This window comes from Solanum stenotomum, chromosome 8 (genome assembly GCF_019186545.1).
Source record: "Solanum stenotomum isolate F172 chromosome 8, ASM1918654v1, whole genome shotgun sequence".
In the NCBI taxonomy this organism is placed as follows: Eukaryota; Viridiplantae; Streptophyta; class Magnoliopsida; order Solanales; family Solanaceae; genus Solanum; species Solanum stenotomum.
Genome location: NC_064289.1, coordinates 7,444,322 through 7,465,988, shown reverse-complemented (window position 1 = coordinate 7,465,988; position 21,667 = coordinate 7,444,322). Strand labels below are relative to the sequence as shown.

The 21,667-nt window shown below is 32.6% G+C and overlaps 6 protein-coding genes and 2 pseudogenes across 7 annotated transcripts; 1 reads left to right on the top strand and 7 right to left on the bottom strand.

The window, feature by feature from the left end:
- Positions 1 to 94: 94 nt before the first annotated feature.
- On the bottom strand, positions 95 to 980 carry LOC125872527 (uncharacterized). Its single transcript, XM_049553258.1, has 2 exons — positions 336 to 980; positions 95 to 190 (listed from the first exon to the last, which is right to left on the bottom strand). The coding sequence occupies exons 1-2, from the start codon at positions 978 to 980 to the stop codon at positions 95 to 97; spliced, it is 741 nt and encodes a 246-aa protein (XP_049409215.1).
- A 1,553-nt stretch (positions 981 to 2,533) lies between these two features.
- Positions 2,534 to 3,901, bottom strand: LOC125872526 (uncharacterized). Its single transcript, XM_049553257.1, has 3 exons — positions 3,897 to 3,901; positions 2,758 to 3,406; positions 2,534 to 2,614 (listed from the first exon to the last, which is right to left on the bottom strand). Exons 1-3 carry the CDS (start codon positions 3,899 to 3,901, stop codon positions 2,534 to 2,536), a joined length of 735 nt encoding a protein of 244 aa, XP_049409214.1.
- Positions 3,902 to 4,082: 181 nt separating this feature from the next.
- On the bottom strand, positions 4,083 to 4,859 carry LOC125873036 (uncharacterized). The gene is made up of 2 exons (XM_049553879.1): positions 4,221 to 4,859; positions 4,083 to 4,148 (listed from the first exon to the last, which is right to left on the bottom strand). Exons 1-2 carry the CDS (start codon positions 4,857 to 4,859, stop codon positions 4,083 to 4,085), a joined length of 705 nt encoding a protein of 234 aa, XP_049409836.1.
- Positions 4,860 to 6,757: 1,898 nt separating this feature from the next.
- On the bottom strand, positions 6,758 to 7,896 carry LOC125872525 (uncharacterized; annotated as a pseudogene).
- Positions 7,897 to 10,169: 2,273 nt separating this feature from the next.
- LOC125872523 (uncharacterized) lies at positions 10,170 to 10,970 on the bottom strand. Its single transcript, XM_049553256.1, has 2 exons — positions 10,356 to 10,970; positions 10,170 to 10,253 (listed from the first exon to the last, which is right to left on the bottom strand). Exons 1-2 carry the CDS (start codon positions 10,968 to 10,970, stop codon positions 10,170 to 10,172), a joined length of 699 nt encoding a protein of 232 aa, XP_049409213.1.
- Positions 10,971 to 12,361: 1,391 nt separating this feature from the next.
- Positions 12,362 to 14,423, bottom strand: LOC125872522 (uncharacterized; annotated as a pseudogene).
- An 824-nt stretch (positions 14,424 to 15,247) lies between these two features.
- On the bottom strand, positions 15,248 to 15,983 carry LOC125872520 (uncharacterized). The gene is made up of 3 exons (XM_049553252.1): positions 15,792 to 15,983; positions 15,416 to 15,709; positions 15,248 to 15,331 (listed from the first exon to the last, which is right to left on the bottom strand). The coding sequence occupies exons 1-3, from the start codon at positions 15,981 to 15,983 to the stop codon at positions 15,248 to 15,250; spliced, it is 570 nt and encodes a 189-aa protein (XP_049409209.1).
- A 2,893-nt stretch (positions 15,984 to 18,876) lies between these two features.
- LOC125873027 (uncharacterized) lies at positions 18,877 to 21,361 on the top strand. 2 transcript variants are annotated; one of them, XM_049553872.1, is made up of 3 exons: positions 18,877 to 18,949; positions 20,256 to 20,909; positions 21,125 to 21,361. In XM_049553872.1, the coding sequence occupies exons 2-3, from the start codon at positions 20,283 to 20,285 to the stop codon at positions 21,200 to 21,202; spliced, it is 705 nt and encodes a 234-aa protein (XP_049409829.1). In that variant the 5' UTR covers positions 18,877 to 18,949; positions 20,256 to 20,282; the 3' UTR covers positions 21,203 to 21,361. The 2 variants fall into 2 exon arrangements, with proteins under 2 accessions (XP_049409829.1, XP_049409827.1); XM_049553870.1 differs by having other exon boundaries at positions 18,883 to 18,949; positions 20,261 to 20,909.
- Positions 21,362 to 21,667: the final 306 nt, after the last annotated feature.

Genomic DNA, 21,667 nt, shown 5'->3' with positions numbered 1-21,667 from the left:
CAGCTTGTCTGAACCTAAAAACAAAAGTAAACCACTAATAATTAAGAGGACAATTACATAAACTGAAACATCGAATTCCCTCATGTCTAATAGCTTATTCTATGCTATCTCTTTTTTGCTTAGCACTGCTCATGAAAACACTAGTCAGAACTGTTTTTAATTCAAACGATGCCTTCAGCAACTTCAGCGCCTGCATGATCATAGGAGTTAACTAAAAATACATAGAATAACATATGTAAGAGGAAAATAAGAATTAGCAATATTTGTACCAATTTATGTGGTACTTTTCAGAAATTGGAACGAATGAATAGTAAGTATATAATTGAATTGAATACCTCTTCCATTCCTAAATTTACAACTTTCTCCTGCAGGGAACCAACATCCTTGACATTAAAGTACTTGTTAAGAGCGGTGATGCTAGATACAACGGAGATGGGCTTCACAACCAAATCATCCATCACCGTGTATTTCACTGCCTCCTTTACAAAACCACTGCCTGTAGTACCCACAGGTTCCTTCACTCCCTGCGGAACAAGATACGTCAACATTCTTGACATACGGTTCCCACAAGTCGGACATAGAGAATTAGGGTTATCAGTAACATAGTAAGTACTATAAGTGGTGGAACCACATGCGTAACGAGCACATCCATAAATTGTCTTTTGTACCGAAACATCATTAAGTGCTAGAAAAGGAACAGAAAAAATCCCAACAGGAGACTTGGGTTTTAAAAGGATGTCCTTGTCTTGGTTAGATTGAATATAAGTAACATTTAGATTTTCTACGCTCTCGTAGAGGTTAGGCAAGCACCCATAATTCAATCCTTTCGTCTTGAGAAGCCTAATGACAGTGCTCACTGGCAACGAGAGAATGTGAAATAGAAAATCAACACAATCCTTTTCAGCCTCTGCAAATAGGACTTTTTTAGCCTTGCTGTCAATCAACAGTTTCAAACTCAATTTGGAATCAGAAGTCGTCATTTTAATTGGTTCTACTTAAAAAGTTTTTAAAGAAAATTTTGTGTGTATTTTGGAGGCTGAAGAACATACTATGCATAAATAGTTGCATTTTCTTCATCATCATATTCTTGACACAGTAGTCTAACGGTCATCATGAAATACTTCCCCAAGACAAAACGCTACACTAATCAAGATTTTTCTCACTAATCATAATAAAATGGAGAATTCAAGGAGTTGGCAATGAATATTTCCATAAAAGGTCAGATTTCGCCCAAAGTAATGTCACAGTATATCAACTCGAAAGTTTTTACTATATATGAGGTACAACTAGGGGTAGGGGTGGGCATAAAACTAAGGGAGTAATTATATTGGTTTCAAAAAGATTTAGAAAAAACATAAAATGAGGAAAGATAGGAAAGAGGAGTAGAAAAAAGAAATAAAAGGCAAAGAAGAAAAATATAATGTGGATCCCATGAACCAGAATATAAATCAATAAAATAATTTCCTCATACAACTAGATTAGTCGTCAATTGCAATTTAAACAGAACGTTACACTAATCAAGAATTTCCTCGTTGATCTCCAAATGTGTAGAACTCAAGGAGTTTCCAACTATGTAATATTAACAATACACAAAAATATGTAAAATTACTGTATCTGAATATATTTGCTGCCATCAATCATAAAATAAACCATTTTTTTTACACTTATTGTCGCCTTGTAAATTTACGTGAATAAATTCATATGGATACATGCTCTGTTTTATGAAAATGATTTAAAAAAAAAAAACTTATATGAATTCTTTTTAGAAGAAGTGGGGTGGGTTGTAAATTGTAATTGGATTAAATGATCATCATATACGTACCTCATTCAGAATAAATGAAAGGAACCATGACCGTGTTTTTTAGGGCAGTTGTTTACTCATAAGCAATGGATAACATAATAGACAGGTTGGTTTCCGAACACACAACGGATCTTAACCAAGGGGGATCCACCCCATAGGGTGGGGGTGGGGTGCACGTGCACCCATTAACCCTGCACTCATGAGCAATGTAGGTTTGTCATTGTGTTGCTGGTACATTCTAGAAGAATCACCCATGAGACCTGGGTTCCAATCTAGCAACAATGCTAGCTATTTTATCGTTTTTATTTTTTAAATTTATCTTAGATATCCTATTTGAGTTAAGATAACATTGGTGCACTGCACTGGTTGAAGAATCTTTATAGTATGTGATAAGATAGCTTCAAACACTACATTTATAACATAGGGGATGACTGAAGAGTATCTAAATCCGATAATAGACTGAAGAAGAGATTCATGTAAATGATTTGAGATGCCAAACGACTCATCAGAGATAATGGTAAATATTGTATTAAAAGATGAAGCTAAGCAGACAACATAATGAAAAAGAATCTCAAACCAGATTAACTAGTAGTACTAAGATTTATATATGCAATGCTTGTCTGAACCTACAAACAAAAGTAAACCACTAGTAATTAAAAGGACAATTACATATACTGAAACATCCAATTCTTCATGTCTAAAGTAACATATTCTCTGCTAGCTCTATACAACTCATTTTCGCTTAGCACTGCTCATGAAAACACTTGTCAGAACTGTTTTTGATTCAAACGATGCCTTCAGCAACTTCAGCGCCTGCATGATCATAAGAGTTATTCTTAGTACCAAACATAGAATAACATATGTAAGAGAAAAAAAAATGAATAAGCAATATGCAATTCTTTTGTCCCAATTTATGTGATACTTTTCAGAAATTGGAACGAATGAATTGTATATACCTCTGCCATTCCTAAATTTACAACTTTCTCCTGCAGGGAACCAACATCCTTGGCATTAAAGTACTTGTTAAGACCGGTAATGCTAGATACGATGGAAAGAGGCTTAACAACCAAATCATCCATCACCATGTATTTCACTGCCTCCTTTACAAAACCAGGCTCCTTCACTCCCTGTGGAGTGAGATACGTCAACTTTCTGGACATACGGTTCCGACAATTCGGACATAGGGAATTAGGGACATCTGTAACATAAGTAGAAGTGGTGGGACCACAAACATAAGCACTAGCACATATATAAGATGTCTTTTGTGCCGGAACGTCATTAAGTGCTAGAAAAGGAACAGAAAAGATCCCAACTGGAGATTTGGGTTTTAAAAGGATGTCCTTGTCTTGGTTAGACTGAATATAAGTATCGTTCAGATTTTCTACGCTTTCGTAGAGGTTAGGCAAACATCCATAATTCAATCCTTTCGTCTTGAGAAGCCTAATGACAGTGCTCACAGGCAATGAGAGAATGTGAAATAGAAAATCAACACAATCCTTTTCAGCCTCTGCAAATACGACTTCTTTAGACTTGGTGTCAATCAAAAGCTTCAAACTCAATTTGGAATTACAAGTAGTCACGATTTCTTTTGTTCTTGCAGAAATACTTGTGTATGGATGAGGACTTAATTAATTATGCTTAAATAGATTCAGTTTATTCATCATCATATGGATGACAGAGTAGTCTAACAGTCATCATCAAATAACGCTACACTAATTAATCAAGATTCTTCTCACTAATCTCAATAAAACGGACAATCCAAGGAGTTGCCATTGAATGTTCCAATCNCTGTTTTAATTTTGATTATAGGGAGTTCAAAATTTAAAAAAAAAAAGAATTTTGTTTTCAATTTGTTTATCCTGTTTTGATTTTGATTATAGGGAGTTCAAAATTTTTAAAAAAAGAATTTTGAATCTAATAACCTTAAATTAGAGATATATCAGAAAAATCACTTCCTTTAATGTTGTAAACCTGTCGCGTGAAAAGTTCAAAAATTGAAAAATTATTTTAGAAAAAATTATTACTTTTTAAATGAACAAGGAAGAAATTAACAAAAACAGTCAAACACAATGAACATATGTTTGAGAATAGATACTCCATAATACAAAAATGAAACAGAGAGCATAACTTAACAATCTGAAACTAGTGCAAAATAAGATTGATTAATTAGAAACGGAAAATAAAAACTTAGCTAGATAAAAATCAGACACAACTCCAACGGGAAAACACACAAAAGAAAACCATAAACTGAAACATCGAAATTCCATGATAACATATGTGACTATTTCGACACTTTTATGAGGCTCATGAAAACACTAGTCAGGACTGTCTTCGACTCGAAGGATGCCTTCAGCGCCTGCAATATATGATAAGAAGTTATTGAGTTGGTCTAACAAAAAAATTGAATAAAAAAAATAGCAATAATCAATTGAATTACCTCTTCCATTCCAAAATTAACAACTTCCTCTTGAAGTACACCAACATCCTTGACATTGAACTTGTTGAGAAGAGTAATGCTTGAAATAGTGGACATAGGCTTAATCACCAAGTCATCCATCACCATGTATGTCACAACATCCTTCACAAAACCACTTGTTGATGCCACAGCTCCACTCGCTACCGGAGGAGCAACATAGCTCAAACGTCTTGACATAGGACATTGACAACTTGTACAATTTGCTCTAGGGTCATCAGAAACAGATGAGTGGGAATAAGTGTTGGAACAGGCATAAAAGGTCTTTTGTGTAGTTGCCGGAACATCATCAATTGATAGAAGTGGAATGCAAGAGATCCCAATTACTGATGACTTAGGTTTCAAAAGGATGTCCTTCGACTGAATATAAGTGTCGTTCAAATTTTCGACACTATCATAGAGTTTAGGCAAGCATCCATAATTCATCCCTTTCTTCTTAAGAAGCTTAATGACTGTAGCCACTGGCAATGAGAGAATGAGAAACAAGAAATCCACACAATTCTTCTCAGCCTCTGCAAATAGTACTTTTTTAGCCTTAGTGTCAATCAAAAGCTTCATGCTCAATTTGGTCTCGGAAGTCGTCATTATGCCTAATTGGATGATAGTTAGGAGTGGATTATGAAATTGTCACCTGTACTTTGGCGATTTTATAGTCAAAATTGCTTCATCGTCATAGTAAACTAACAGTCATCAAATTAATTCAGCTAGTAAACCAGTACGTTGTTGAAGAATATCCTTTTCATTAATCTCATAATAAAATGGAGAATTCAAAAAGTTACAATGAATAATTCAATGTACACTGTATCTAAATTTTAAAAACCTCAAACGGTTGAGAACTCAAGGAATCACGATAGAAGGTTCTCTTTACTGTCCACATCTAACCTGAAAGTGAATCGTTAATGATTTAGGCAATTCTCATGTGACTAATACTTATTAAACTTATTTTAGCATGATTTTGTACTTTTAAATTATGATTATTTTTATTATGACTTGTTAATTTGCAATATTTGTTTTACGCGATTTCATTATTTTATTTTATTTTGGATATTTTAGTGTCATTAATCATATCATATTTTGTGTTATTTTCTTAAGAAACACATTAGATAGTTGTATTTTGATAGGACTAAAGAAATATTTGAAGTACAAGTAAAATATATGTTTGTATTTATACTTTACCGGAAAAACTCAAAAAAACCCGAAAATCCGAAAAACCCGAGTTTTATTAGTTTGATTTGATTTATAAATTTAAAAATCCAACACAAATGATTTGGTTTGATATTTGAAAAATTCGAACCAACCCAATCATGTACACCCCTAGTGAAGGGTATAAATAAATTAATAAAAAATTATGTACTCTGGCTTACTTGCTCAATCTCGAGGGAAAGTACTCACTCACACAGTTTCAATACACTATTCAGGCAACATGTTAAACTTAGAGTGTCTGACTTGATCTGGACTAGATTTGCTTAAGCATTGATTCATATTGCGGTTAGCTATACAAGATAGATTACTAACCAAAGAGAGACTCAATAGATTAAATATTTCAGTGGAAGATGACACATGTTGTTTGTGTGATAAATCAGTGGAGGAGAAACGTTCTCTACTTGTGAATGGATAGTGAGAGTTCAAACTGAAATGAAACAATGGTCTGGGACACTTATCCTATTGGAACTGTCAAAAATATCCTAAATACACTCATAAGGAAGAATTGGCAACACTTTTACAAGGAACTTATTGCTAAATTGTGCGGGGCAATGATATACCAGGTTTGGAGAGCAAGGAACTGGAAATTGTTTAAAGGCTCATTGTAAATACAGATACAGCCGTGAATTTGTAGATAGACTTGAGGTAGATAAACAGTCTAGAAAGGCAAATAAATATTGTTGGTTGTTGCATAGATTAGTGTAACTAGAGTTCTATTATAGGAGGCTTAACTCTTTTAATACCCTCCTTAGAGGGTGATTAGGATATTGAGTATTCTTTAGGTGTATTTGTTTTTCGTTTGTTAATGATAATTTACATTGGTTACCAAAATATGGATAACAGACAAGTTGTTTTCCCAACACACAACGGATCCTAACCTTAGGGCGACAGCCGAACCAAAGCAAAAGGATAGCACTAAGATGGTTGAAGAATCTTTATATTTGATAAGATGGCGTGAAAAGAAACACTACAGTTATAACATAGGGGATGATTGAAGAATATCTAAATCCAATAATAGACTTAAGACATGATTTATATAAATGGTTTGAGATGTCAAACTCAGAGATACTGGTAAGTAAATACGGATTATTAACAGATGAAACTAAGCAGACAACATAATGAAAAAGAATCTCAAACCAGATTAACTAGTAGTAAGATTTATAAGCAATGCTTGTCTGAACCTACAAACAAAAGTAAACCACTAATAATTAAAAGGACAATTACATAAACTGAAACATCCAATTCCCTCATGCCTAATAGCATATAATTCTCCGCTAGCTCTACACAGCTCTTTTTTGGTTTGCACTGCTCATGAAAACACTAGTCAGAACTATTTTTGATTCAAACGATGCCTTCAGCGCCTGCACGATCATAAGAGTTAACAAAAGTTCTCAGTACCAAACATATGTAAGAGAAAATTAAGAATAAGCAATATGCAATTCTTTTGTAACAATTTATGTGGAAGTTTTTCAGAAATTGGAACGAATGCATAGTATATAATTTACTTGAATACCTCTGCCATTCCTAAATTTACTACTTTCTCCTGCAGGGAGCCAACATCCTTGGCATTAAAGTACTTGTTAAGACCACTAGATACGATGGAAAGAGGTTTCACAACCAAATCATCCATCACCATGTATTTCACGGTCTCCTTTACAAAACCAGTGCCTGTAGTACCCACAGGCTCCTTCACTCCCTGTGGAGCAAGATACGTCAACTTTCTTGACATACGGTTCCGACAATTAGGGTCATCTGTAACTTAAGTAGAAGTGGTGGAACCACAAACATAAGCACTAGCACATATATAAGATGTTTTTTGTGCCCGAACGTCATTAAGTGCTAGAAAAGGAACAGAAAAGATCCCAACTGGAGATTTGGGTTTTAAAAGGATGTCCTTGTCTTGGTTAGACTGAATATAAGTATCGTTCAGATTTTCTACGCTTTCGTAGAGGTTAGGCAAACATCCATAATTCAATCCTTTCGTCTTGAGAAGCCTAATGACAGTGCTCACAGGCAATGAGAGAATGTGAAATAGAAAATCAACACAATCCTTTTCAGCCTCTGCAAATACGACTTCTTTAGACTTGGTGTCAATCAAAAGCTTCAAACTCAATTTGGAATTACAAGTAGTCACGATTTCTTTTGTTCTTGCAGAAATACTTGTGTATGGATGAGGACTTAATTAATTATGCTTAAATAGATTCAGTTTATTCATCATCATATGGATGACAGAGTAGTCTAACAGTCATCATCAAATAACGCTACACTAATTAATCAAGATTCTTCTCACTAATCTCAATAAAACGGACAATCCAAGGAGTTGCCATTGAATGTTCCAATCAAGTGTCAAATTTCGACCAAAGAAATGGCACCTTTCTAAGTATTTTCCTTTGGCTTTTATTTTTCCACTTCCTGCCATGCACGCCTTTTAAAAAATAATACTTCTTCCGCTCAATAATAATTGTTTACTATATTAAAAATAGTTATCCAATGATACTTGTCAAATTTTGAAAATCAAGAGATAATTTACTTTTTGTGTCAATTTTATCTTTGATATTGAATATTATTTATCATCTAACACATTTTCAAAATATTAAATTTAATAAAGTCAAAGAATAATATAGAAATATTACCCCTAATATTTATTGCTTCTTAAATAGTTGTCAACTATACTATTTTAGAAGGTTCAACAATAGTTGTTCACTTTATGAAATCAATTATAATTTTACACTTTATTCCTAATTTACCCTTATCATTAATTATAATTTATAGTCATTCACTATTACTGATAAAGAAATAATAATTTTTTTATTAAAAAAATAATATATATGACGTGGTAGGCGAGTGCATTCACTTTCTAACACAAATCTGGGTGTGACCTTTTGGGGGGCTATATATTCTATTTTAAAAATGTATAGGGGGGTAATAGAACCCCCGTGAAGTATAAGTGTGTAGTTGAAAATTCGGTAATAGATTAAGGGGGAATTTGACAATTTTCTCATTTAATAAAGTGGACAAATATTGTTGGACATTCCAAAATAATATAGTGGACAACTATTATTAGACAGTGAGAGTATATTCAAATGGTGATATAGTAAATTATACTTTTATTTATAATTTTTTAATAAGTATGCAAAGTCAATAATTGACAAGTATTATTGGACAAAAGGAGTATTACATTACTCATATTAATATTATAATTGATATATAATCTTATGTTTTAGATAGTGATTTAGAAAATAATTATCTTTTCATAATATGTTAAAATGAAAAAATATTATTATAATAATAGATAAATAAAAATAAATGGACTCAATCAAAGTGTGGAGGACTTAGAATTGCAATAAAAAAATGTGTATGGCATAAAAGAAAATGTTTTCCTGCGAAACTATTTTCTTTCAAAATAAATGGATTTCATACTTAATATTTTAGTGTTCTGTAAGTAACCAAGAAAAGTATTATCTCAAAATATTTATATTTTCTTTCAAAACAACTAGATTTCTTACTTAATATTTTAAGTGTTCTGTAAGTAATCAGGAAAAGTATTATCTCAAAATATTTATATGTAATTTAATAAATACTATGACAATGAGATGGGATAATGGGGTTAGAAATTGGAAGGGAATATTGGGTGAGTAGGAAAGTGACAATAATTTAAAATATCACTTGATAAATCTATTTTTTCCTACATCCAAAAATATCATTCTCCTCCTTTTTTAAAAAAGAAATTTATTTACCAAAAAATAAGAAATGCAGAGCATTGAACCAACCAAATATAAAAAAACATCAAAAAATATTTTCAAATTTTTTTTTACTCCTTACCAAACACACCCAAAATTCTAATAATCCACATCGAAGTAATAAGAAAATAATCCTTTTCTTCGACTCTTGAAATGTGTGTTGAAAGTAGCTTTGTACTTTTGGATTTAGGCGTAGTAATAAAAAAATAAAATATCACACAATTAAAAAAAAAAGATAAAAAATTAAAAATGATTTATTGTTGTTGCTACTGTATTTTTGTTATTAATTATAATCATTTATTAAAATATTAAGTTTACAGAAAAGGGTAAAAAGAATATAGCTAAACTATGCAAAATTAAACAAAAAATGTCCCTAGTTCATAATTTGGTCTAAAATATTATTATTGTCATGGTAATTGGTATATTAAAAAACCCCTCAATTTTCACTATTAATAAGTCCGAAAAAGTCATTTTACAAATAAACATATTATTTTTTTTTTCCTTTTTAAACATATTGATCCCTAATAGTAATTATTTTTTTATTAGAAACTTATCCTACTTCAATTTAGAAAAAAAAAAGTATTACATATTTTATTAGAATTCTTTTATCGTTATTTGAATTAAAAATTAATGAAATGGTTATTTATAACCTACCATTATCAGTTCAGTTACTTTGTTTGCCTTGGCAATTTTGTTTGAGGGAGAAATTTATAGCTGAAACCTGAGCCATCCGATCAAATAATTTGTGTGATGATTGGTAGAAATGACTGAATATCTAAAAATAATATGATTGAGACGAGAACTAATTAGCAAAAACAATTCCAAATCAGATAAAGTTTTTCCAATGATAACAGAATCAGCAGATGATCATAATCAACGTAAGCGGTAAATGAAGCAAAAGAAAGTCATTAAAAGGCAAATATCTAATTCCAGTAAAATGTTGAATGACCAGCTATTTCTCCACTTTTACAAGGCTCATGAAAACACTTGTCAGAACAGCTTTCGACTCCAAAGAGGATTTCAGCAACTTCAACGCCTGCAAAAATGATAGTATTGAAATTTCTATAGTAAGAACACTAGTTCAACATAAGAAATTTACATGTAACTAACTATTTATTTCCTAAAACATGTTATTTACCTCTTCCTTTCCAAACTGTACAACTTCCTCGTGCAATGAAACAATCTCCTTAATAGTAGAGTAGTCTTTAAGAGCGGTAATGTTAGATAGGGTGAGAGGCTTAACCACCAAGTCATCCATCACCATGTACTTCACTACATCCTTTACAAAAAACCCTGTTGCTGCCTTAGATTCCTTTACTCCAGGTGGACCTGCATACACCACTTGTACTGACATTTTACGGAACATACAACCTGGACAGTTACTACCAGGATCATCGGTGACATTATAAGCAGTGCAGGTGGAGTTGCTGCATTTATAAAGAGTAGTTAGAGTAGGAATGCCATCAAGCAATGGAAGAGGAGCTTTTGAAATATTAACAGGACACTTTGGTTGTAAAATGATATGCTTAGACTTCATATAAGTGTCATTCAGATTTTCTACGCTCTCGTAGATGTTAGGCAAGCACCCATTCATTCCTTTATCCTTAAGAAGCTTAGTAACAGTACTCAATGGCAATGTAAGAATGTAAAAGAGGAAATCAACAAAATCATTTTCAACCTCAGCAAATACTACTTTTTTATTCTTAGTGTCGATCAAAAGCTTCATGCTCAATTTGATCTCATCAGTCGCCATTTTGTCAGTATTTTAAAGCACTCAGATATTAATTTTCCGAGGTAGCTACGCTTAAATAGTGCCGCTTGCTGCTTCATCATTTTAAAAAGTAGTGTAACAGTCACCAAATTGCAATTCAAACAAAACGGTACACTAATCAAGAATCTCATCATCGTTGATCTCAAAATGTGTAGAGTTCAAGGAGTTTTCAATTAATAATACTAAAAACAGAGAATATTTAAAATTAAATGCACACTTGTATTTGTATCGAATAGTCAGACTCTAATACTGCCGCCAACAAACAGGAAGTAAATCATTTTCTTTCTCTTATGGCCGTTGTGTAAGTTTATGTGAATAAATTCATATCGATATAGGAAAAATCCTTTTGGCCAGAAACTTTGGCCAGCATGGTATTTTACCTATGTTATTTTATCTTTTTAAACATTTTTATCCTTTTAACTTTAATTTAATTTAAAAATAGAAAAAAAATCAGTTTATTTTAAAATAAAAAAGATATTATAGATTTTTTAAATTTCTGGACAAATGTTATGGTCATTTAGCATTTACCCATAGATATATACTTTGTTACTTTATGGAAAAGATTTATATGAATTCTTATTTGGAGGAACTCGTGTGAGTTAAAATTGGATCACCATATACATATCTCATTCAGAATAAATGAAAGGGACTATGACCCAAAGGTAAAAAAAAAAAAAGGAGCTATTGATTGACACCAAGGCACAAAAGGTTTTCATTTAATGACTTTGAAAAAGGACTGTTGATTTTCTCTTTCACATTCTAACTCTGCCGGTGGCCACCGTCGTTAGGTTTCTGAAGAAAAAAGAAATGAACTATGGATGTCAGCCTAAACAAATAGATTCAGGATTTTAATTCTATTGGTTCAAGATTTCGATTTCAACCACGGAATCCATCAGTTACGGATTCATAACTCAATTTTTGAAGCAACTTTGGTGAATGTTATACAGAAAATCCAGGTTAAGGGTTGGAGATTGAACTGTTGGATCAGCCCCTACTTGCCTAACCATTATGATAGCGTCAAAATATGAAGGACACTTAACTTCTCCTTCTGATGAGGTTGTTAGTGGTTTTGGTATCAACTTGAACACTGTGTATGCTGTCTTTAATAAAAAGATTCCATTAAAAACACTGGGCAGTGATGAAGCTACTAAAGTTCGATTATATTAATTTTTTGACAAGAGATGTGGAAATTAAAGATGGAACCAAGCAGATAAAATCTATTTAAAAAAGAAACTCAAACTAGACAAAGTAGTACTAAGATATATAAGCAACGGACAACTGAAAATACAATGCAAAAATAAACCATTAAAAAGGACAAAGACTATAAACTGAAACATCCAACTCCATTATGTCTTATGGCTTAATACTCTGTTTTACTCTGTTCTTCTCCGCTTTGCACCACTCATTAAAACACTTGTGAGAACTGTTTTCGACTCAAAAGATGCTTTCAGCACCTGCAAAATCAGTAGAATTAACTAATTCGGAAAAAATTCACCAATCAAAAAGGACATATATAGAGTACACATAGCAAAAGAAATGATTTAATACGAGAATACAAACTGAATTATATACCTCTTCCATTCCAAATTTTACAACTTGCTCCTGCAGGCTGCAGCACACCAACATTCTTCACATTAAACTTGTTGAGAAGGGTAATGCTAGATATTGGGGACATGGGCTTAACAACCAAGTCATCCGTCACCATGTATGTCACTGCTTCCTTCACAAAACCAACTTTGGCAGCCACAGCTCCTTTGACTCCCTCTGAAGCAATATAATTCATCTTCTTTGACATAAGTTTTCCACAATTTGGACGTATAGCATCAGGATCCGACATGGAACAGCCGGAGTTAAAATTAGTACGGTGGATTCTCCTTAGTGTTGAGATATCATTAGGTATGTTGTTGTTGTTGCATCCATAGAAAGTCTTGTCATGTACTGTGGTAACATCATCAAGAAATAAGAAAAGATCCTCTGAAGATGTTCCAATTGAAGACTTGGGCTTTAAAAGGATATCCTTCGATTGAATATAAGCATCATTCATATTTTGAACGCTGTTATATAAGTTAGGCAAGGATCAAAAGCTTCATGCTCAATTTGGTATCAACAGTAGACGTCATTTTGGTGATGTCAAATTAAATGGGACAAATCTTGTTCTTGAAGAGGTGTTAGTTTAGTAGTGTGGATGCATCAGCCTCAATACATTTTGACTCGGTAGGCTAACAGTCATCAAATATTTGAGTTAAACGCTACACTAATCAAGATTCTTCACACTAATCTAAAAAAAAAAGAAGAATTTAAGTATTTGTCCAAAGTAACGTCTCGATCAGAAAGTGTGTAGGCACTTTAGGAGTTGCAATAAAGTTCTCTAACACCTTCTGTTTTTAAAAAAATGTACTTACAAGAATAATACTCTAAAAATCTCTTTCTACGATAGATTGATTTAGACAAAAACTTCAAAAGTTTTCATTTTTTTTCTTAAACATCATGAGACAAATAGTGTCATATTTTGTTGATTAAAGTAAGACACTAGTGGTTCGGTAATAAGTTGTACATTTATAAAATTTTACATAAGTTACACCACATTTGATAATTGATTATGAGGTAAATTATTTATGTATAAAATTAATACTATGTTTGTTTTGCTATTAAGAGAACCAATATTTTCATAAATAAACATAGATTACTTCATAACTAATCTTTATATATTACTAATATCTGTCCATCTCTAACCGAACTAACCATCTAACAAACAACCCCTTAACTTCTCCTTGCGCCAAGGACATGTATTTTAAAAATAAAAATTAGAAATTATTATATCTAATTTATGTCATGTGTCTATCATTCCAGAACTTGAAAAAATAGAGAGCAGTCGGTGGAGCATGTATCTAATTTATGTCATGTATCTAGATACTGCAGCCATGGGCTTAACAACCAAATCATCCATCACCATGTATTTAACCTGCATCTCCTTCACAAAACCCCCTTTGGTAGCAACAGGTATCGGTGGAGCATTATAAGCCAGCTTTTTTGACATTGGGGTCCTACAATCTGGACAGAGAGCACTAGGGTCATCGGTAATATAAGAGACACAATTTGAGCAGTTGTTGGAGGGGGGAACATTTATAAATGGCCCTGACCCTTCTAGGTTGAAAGTAACTAAACAATTGAAGAGATTCCAACTGGCCACTCAGGTTTTAAAATGATATCCTTAGACTTCAAATAGCTGTCATTCAGATTCTCTACGCTTTGGTAGAGATTAGACAAACACCCAACCATTCCTTTTTCCTTAAGAAGCTTGGTCACAGATCCCACCGGTAGTGAAAGAATTTGAAACAGAAAATCTACACAATCCTTTCCAACCTCAGCAAATACAACTTTCTTAGCCTTGGTGTCAATCAAAAGCTTCATGCTCAATTTGGTCTCAGTCGCCATTTCGTTAGTAAAATTTCTTTGAGCTAATAAAGATGATGGATTTTATAAGATAGGTAAGCCCCACAATTATATTTAATAGTTTTGGGGGATAAATTGTTAAGTTTAGGGTAAAAGACTAAATTGAACACATTTTGTCATACATGAAGAACTATTTCAATCACCTAGAATATATTAAGGACCAAAATAAAGTAACTCCAATACATCAAGGACCATTTTGATCATTTTCTCTTACTTACACTAACCCGTTTATACACCATTAAAAAATATATATTCATAAATAAGTATGATATTTTTACTAATTTAGGAGTATTATTTGATCTTTTTAACATTTTTTTATTTATATATATTATTTATTAATATCGATATTAATAAAAAAGAGCTTTTTAATATTTTTTATAAAAAAATTTAAAATATAATTTATAATTAATAAATAAAAATTATGGGACGCTCATGCGTCAATTTGGGTGGGTTAATGGTTAAAATCAAAATCAAATTAAATACTATCAATTATTAAAAATTTAAAATCAAAATCAAATAAAATTTGATTTATTTAATCGAATTGATTTGACCTTTTGATTTGGATCAGTTTTTATCCAAACGATTTACACCCTACCATTGTTGAGATGTTTGGGTTGATCTTGAAGTGTGTCCTGCTTGGGAAATTGACAAATAATTTGTGGTAAGATGAACGAGTAATGGTTGTACTTATAACTGCAACTATATATCATAATAAACAATTGCGGGAAATTAAACAAAAAGAAAACCCTTAAAAAGCAATTTATTAAACTGAAATATCCCATGATCCATTATTTCTTAGCACTAAGCTAATTCTCCACTTTTACTCTGCTCGTGAAGCGAGTTGTTAGCACTGTGTTCGACTCCAAGGATAATTTCAGCAACTTCAGTGCCTGCAAAATAATAAGTAGGAGAGGTAACAATACTGTCCAAAAATATATATAAAAAAAAATTATACATTAAAAGTGATTAGGTACCTCCTCTATTCCAAACTGTACAACTTCCTCATGCAGCGCAACAACATCGTTAACGTGACCCATAATGTTGGATACAGATAGTGGCTTGACGACCAAGTCATCCATCACCATGTATTTAACTGTCTCCTTCACAAAACCCCCGTCAGTGGCTGGCACAACCATCGACATAGAGTTCTTACAAAGCGGGCAAATCTTGTAAACACCTTCCATGACATAAGAGCACTTGGCCGAAGAACATTTGTATACATTTTTTTCTTTTTTGCGGAACATTGTAATTAAACAATTGAAGAGGAACTGAAGAGATTACAACAGGACACTCGGGTTTTATTATCATGTCTTTCGATCTCTTCATATAAGAGCTATTCAGATTATCTACGCTTTCGTAGATGTTATGTAAACATCCATTCATTCCTTTTTCCTTAAGAAGCTTAGTGACTCTGCCAACAGGTAGTGAAAGAATGTGAAACAGAAAATCCACAAAATTCTTTTCAACTTCAGCAAATACTACTTTTTTAGCATTACTGTCAATCAAAAGCTTTATGCTCAATTTGATCGTCGTTGCCGCCATCTCGATTAATCTGAGAGAGAAGAGTTCGTATGTTGAGGTGTATACCTTAAATAGTTTTTTTAGATTTAAAATAGGATACCACAAGACAAGTCCAATTTATTTTCAAATTCCTATTTAAGGCAAATTTTATTTATTTTTAAGTTAGGTATATAATTTCAATAAGGAAAGGCTTATTAAAAATATTCGAAATTTGATTTTGTCAAGTCCACACAACAATTTGAATTTATGTTCGAAGTGGATAAATTTTTATAAAATAAAAGAAACCCTTAACTTCATCCGTACGTAAGATTTCTTGTTCTATTTTCTCCAATATACAACGCCTAATAATTGCAGGTAAGTTTTCAGATGTAGAATTGATATGATCTGATTTTAAAAGTTCATACAATTACGCTTAATCTAACTTCACATATTCAGATTTTTGATTGAGTATCATGATTTCTCCATTGTTTATTTATTTAGTGTATCGATTTTTTCAACATGCAAATTATTGACTGTTTCACTATTGATTAAAAAGTTATATGATGGTGAAGCTAAGTGCAAATTTTTAATTTCACCTCTGCGGAGAAATTAATAAATATGATGTGTTGTTTACTAAACTTATCCTATTTGATACATTTTTTTGTCTAAAATTATTTTGTCCTGAATGAGGAAAAGGAATATCAAATCTTCACTAAAGTTAAATTTTTTACTAAATCTCATTGAATCCAATGTCGCTATAGAAATACATATTTAGCGTAAATTAAGTTATTGGTGCTTACAGAATGCATCTTGTTTTAGCTCTGTATATGAGATTTGCCTGAGAGATTTGGAACAAAACTTGCATCTGTTATCAGCCAAAACATAATGACGAACGATGATTCCAAACAAACGTTGAAGCTGTTGATTGACACCAAAGAGCGCAGAGTCGTATTTGCTGAGACTGGAAAAGATTGTGTTGATTTCCTCTTCTACATTCTCTCACTGTCATTAAGCTTCTCAAGTCGAAAGTAAGATCNAAAACTTGCATCTGTTATCAGCCAAAACATAATGACGAACGATGATTCCAAACAAACGTTGAAGCTGTTGATTGACACCAAAGAGCGCAGAGTCGTATTTGCTGAGACTGGAAAAGATTGTGTTGATTTCCTCTTCCACATTCTCTCACTGTCATTAAGCTTCTCAAGTCGAAAGGAATGAGTGGGTGCTTGCTTGCCTAACCTCTACGAGAGCTCGAGAATCTGAATGAAATCGAAACAATGCAAGGATGTACTTTTAAACCCGAAATTAGCTTCACTTGGAATCTCTTCAATTGCTTAATAATGTTCCGATTCAAAGGATATTTTACGGATGCCACTCTCTTTCCCACACTAGAGCCCTAGCTAGTGCTATCTGTCCAGATTGTCCGAGAAATACTATAAATTGTCAAGAAAGTTGTATGTTGCTCCACCACAGATTGTGAACGCTACAAAGGGTTTTGTGAAGGAGGTTGTAACCTACATGGTCATGGATGACTTGGTAGTTAAGCCTATGTCCGCCATTTATAGCATTGCCCTTCTTGACAAGTTTAATAATATCAAGGATTTTAGTGTGCTGCTGGAGATCAAGTAAGTAGTAAGTTTTGGAATGGAAGAGGTAATTAAACAGTTTTATTACTAATATCAGTAGCATGTTTCAAATCTCACTTTTTATGACTAGTTACATAAAACTATTCGTCTATCTGAATTATATGATCAGTAAATGTTTTGTCGTTAAAGTATTGCTACTTAGTGAACACCCCTACAGTATGATTTTGCAGGCGCTGAAGTTGGTCAAGGCATCCTTGGAATCGAAACAGTTCTGACGAATATTTTCATGAGCTGCATGCATGAAAGCGCGCAGAGAAATAGTCATAATTAGACAAAATTCCGGAATTGGACGACGTTTCATTCCCTCTTGAGTTGATTCCGATTTCTAGGTTACATATCTATTGTTAAATCTTATACCTGTGAGTTTATTTTAGTCTGCATTCAATCTTATTTTACACAGTATCTCTTTTCAAGCATCTCCAACGTCATTATAAACAATGCACAAATGCCTTCAACTGTCCATGTCCCTTAGCTTGACCCCGTCAAATTAATTCGAGGTATATGGATGAAATTAATCAATGTTGTTTGAGTAAAAAGAAATAATATGTGGTATCACGAGTGAAATGCAAAAAATTGACAAACTCAATGTCTGAAGCTTTAGATTGTTAAGTAAGCTTTTATATATGTACTTGAATAAAAATTCCAAAAAATCGACTCTCTGTGCACTTACCCCTTCTTCTGTTATGGTATGGTATGATATTTTATATTCGGTTTTTCAAATTATTATATCATTAATCATATCAATTTATTTCGGTATTTTAAAGTTTAATTTCGATATTTTGCGATATGATAAATCGGTAATTATAGTTTGTTCAACTTTAATTAATATATACTCGTATAATTGAGTATTATGACTTTGACAAGTTTAAAAAGATATCAATTATATCATACTAACACTGTAACACATTATACATGTAGAAATATATATTCAAAAGAAAGTAAAAATTACTCATTTAGTTAATCAATTATATTTAAAATACATTTCAATCAAAATAGAGTAGTCAAAGTTTCAACTTCTAATCATTTAGTTTATACTAATACTAGGTTGCATATTTGTTTAAGCAACATTTTAATAATATACATATATGTTATTTATGTATTATGTTATTTCCTATTTTTAAATATAAAAAACAATACTCAAAATATCAAAAAATTTAAAATGTATACCATATATCAGTGTATATCATACTATGTCCATTCCTAGTGGACTGGCCTATCATAGGCCCAACTCATTATTTTTACTTTTTCATTGCGGAAATACATATAATTCGAGAAGCTTCTGGAACTTCGGAACGGGAATCGTCATTTTCTCTCTTTCGATCGTAGGGTTTTTCTCTCCAGTATTTCACCTTTGCTTTGCAGGTAAGTTTTCTGATGTAGAATTGTTATAAACTGCTTCTATAAGTTTATAGATATCTAGCCATTTAGGCAGATAGTTAATTTCTTTAAACCAGTATTGGGTAGGTCATAGGTGGGGAATAAATAATGAACTTAGAAAAGTTGCTTATGAAATTTATTTGTAAGGAACTTGTAAAAACTATGGTAAAATTTAACAATTGTACAGAAGCAGACTCTCTTGTGATAGAATCTAACTTCTAATCTTATTTTAGATAGAACATACTCCTATAATGGTTAAGGATGTAGATTGTAAAGAGTATATCTGTATAGAATTAAAACTTAAGAATGTAATTTTGGTTCCATACTTTTATCATAAGACTTAGATAAAATGGTTTAGTAAGCGTTGGTAATGAGAATTTTATTGCAGTACACAACTGTGCATTTCATTGCAAACTCTTTGTGTTTCTACATTGTATGAGATTAACGAAGAGAATTTTGATTAGTGTATATGTATGTATCAAAATTGAATTAATTGGAAAAGATATCGAACATATGATGAAAAGCCCTTGCTTTAGTGGCTTGACCCTTTGGCCAGCCCTGTCTCTTGGGATAACATAGGACCTATCTGTTGAAAAAAAAAGCACAGACTAACATAAAAATACATATGATCAAAATAATGGAAAAGCAATTGCACCTAGAATTTTACATGGAAATCCTTCTAAATAAGGGAAAAATCACGGGTCAAGAGAAGTAACTGATATTACTATAGTGAGAAATTTTTATACTGTGTAGTCACGAATATAATACTCAAAGTGATTGCAATACACTCTAAAGGAATAACACTCTTTTGATTTATTACCACCTTACTGAAATATCGCTCACACTCTATTTTACTTTACAAACTATTTTTCTTGTATAGTATGTGGAATACCTCACTTTGCTCTCAAATATTTTTTCTCTCTATCTTGATTTGTTCTTACAAATGAGCAAGACTGCTCTAATTATAGAAAAAACTAGTACCGACGATATACATCATGAAAGAACCATCATTTCAAACTTAGGTTGGTTTCTAGGTAAGATTTGGTTTGAAAATAATGATGATGTTATGGTTATAGAGATTTGCACCAAGTTGCAGCAAAGTGGGACTTTAACAGTGGGAAATGGGGCTGGAACCCCACACAATCATAGTTGCTGCAATTGATATCATACACATTCTGCTTTTTTCTGCATAGAATAGGATTGAAAAGGGACTCGATGAAAGTCCAGTTTACATAGCGTAACTTATCCTGTTTTAGCTCTCTTTGTTCACTGTGTTTGTGCTTTGATAAAGTGTAGATCCTCAACATTCAGAACAAAAATGGCGACTACTTGTGATACTAAACTGAGCATGAAGCTTTTGATCGACACCAAGGCTGGCAAAGTCCTATTTGCTGAGGCTGATAAGGACTGTGTTGATTTCCTCTTTCACATTCTCTCATTGCCTGCTGGAACCATTATCAGTCTTCTTAAGGAGAAAGGAATGAGTGGTTCCTTGCCTAACCTCTACGAAAGCGTAGAAAATCTGAAGGACACCTATATTCAACCGAACCAATGCAAGGATATCCTTTTAAAACCCAAGTCTTCAGTTGGGATCTCTCCAGTTCCTTTTCTATTGCTTGATGGCGATGTTACGACACGTGAGAAGACTTTTTACGGCTGTTCCAACACTAGTTCCCACTTAACTGTTTCTGATGACCCTACTGCTATCTGTACAATCTGTAATTTTAGTATGTCAAGAAAGTTAGCTTATGCTGCTCCGCGAGTAGCAGGTGGAGCTGTGGAAGCAAAAGGGGGTTTTGTGAAGGATGTGGTGACATACATGGTGGCAGATGACTTGGTAGTTAAGCCCATGTCCACCATTTCTTGCATTGCTCTTCTCAACAAGTTTAATGTCAGGGATGTTGGTGTACTAGAGGAGGAAGTTGTAAGTTTCGGAGTGGAAGAGGTAATCAATTATCTTCAAAATTTAAAGATTTTTTATACTGTCACCGTCTTTTAATATGTTTCTATTCTCTTAAGGTCTGCGTACATGTATACCACCCTTCCCAGACCCCACTGTTGGGATTACATTGGTTGTGTCTGAAATAAACTCAATAAATTTTTCTCCTGTCTTTTGCCTATCGTTTTCTATTCGGTTTAAGTATTCCTACTACTATGCAGGCACTGGAGTTGCTGAAGGCATCTTTCGAGTCGAAAACAGTTCTGACAAGTGTTTTCATGAGCCGCCGCGAGAAATAGTTATAAGACAATTAAAATTCACATATATAAGTAGTTGTTTTCTTTTGTTTCATTCCCACGTGAATTGGTTCTAATATGTTGGTTACATCTATTGCTAAACGTATTTGTGTAAACAGTTTTAAGTATGTTTTTGTTATATTATGATCTGTCTTCCATCTTTTTGTTGTGGAGTATCTCTTTTCAAGCATTGATATCTTTTAGCTAGAAAACATGAAGGGATTAAGATTTGCGGCCAAGATGTAGTAATATTATCCTTTTATGGATTGGAATGTAAAAATGAGAATAATGCTAATTTTTGTAATGTGGAATTTTAATGTTGTTTGATAGTGTAAAGTTCCTATCAAAATGGGAGATCAAAGAGAGCAGACAGATATATAGGTCATTTGCACTTTTTTGCCCTATTTTGTGCGTATTATAATATCTCACAAGTTATGTTTGAAAATGACTTAGTTTCTAAAGAACTTA

What these genes read in the sequence shown, in the direction of transcription:
- LOC125872523 (XM_049553256.1), bottom strand. Translation starts at nt 10,970, where the DNA reads ATGGCGACTGATGAGATCAAATTGAGCATGAAGCTTTTGATCGACACT. An exon ending in TACAGTTTGGAAAGGAAGAG is followed by an intron (nt 10,254 to 10,355) that starts GTAAATAACATG and finishes TCATTTTTGCAG; the next exon opens with GCGTTGAAGTTGCTGAAATC.
- LOC125873027 (XM_049553872.1), top strand. Translation starts at nt 20,283, where the DNA reads ATGGCGACTACTTGTGATACTAAACTGAGCATGAAGCTTTTGATCGAC. An exon ending in TAAGTTTCGGAGTGGAAGAG is followed by an intron (nt 20,910 to 21,124) that starts GTAATCAATTAT and finishes ACTACTATGCAG; the next exon opens with GCACTGGAGTTGCTGAAGGC.
- LOC125872526 (XM_049553257.1), bottom strand. An exon ending in TAAATTTAGGAATGGCAGAG is followed by an intron (nt 2,615 to 2,757) that starts GTATATACAATT and finishes ATGATCATGCAG; the next exon opens with GCGCTGAAGTTGCTGAAGGC.
- LOC125872520 (XM_049553252.1), bottom strand. Translation starts at nt 15,983, where the DNA reads ATGGCGGCAACGACGATCAAATTGAGCATAAAGCTTTTGATTGACAGT. An exon ending in TACATAACATCTACGAAAGC is followed by an intron (nt 15,710 to 15,791) that starts GTAGATAATCTG and finishes TAATCTCTTCAG; the next exon opens with TTCCTCTTCAATTGTTTAAT. An exon ending in TACAGTTTGGAATAGAGGAG is followed by an intron (nt 15,332 to 15,415) that starts GTACCTAATCAC and finishes ATTATTTTGCAG; the next exon opens with GCACTGAAGTTGCTGAAATT.
- LOC125872527 (XM_049553258.1), bottom strand. Translation starts at nt 980, where the DNA reads ATGACGACTTCTGATTCCAAATTGAGTTTGAAACTGTTGATTGACAGC. An exon ending in TAAATTTAGGAATGGAAGAG is followed by an intron (nt 191 to 335) that starts GTATTCAATTCA and finishes ATGATCATGCAG; the next exon opens with GCGCTGAAGTTGCTGAAGGC.
- LOC125873036 (XM_049553879.1), bottom strand. Translation starts at nt 4,859, where the DNA reads ATGACGACTTCCGAGACCAAATTGAGCATGAAGCTTTTGATTGACACT. An exon ending in AGGTAATTCAATTGATTATT is followed by an intron (nt 4,149 to 4,220) that starts GCTATTTTTTTT and finishes CAGGCGCTGAAG; the next exon opens with GCATCCTTCGAGTCGAAGAC.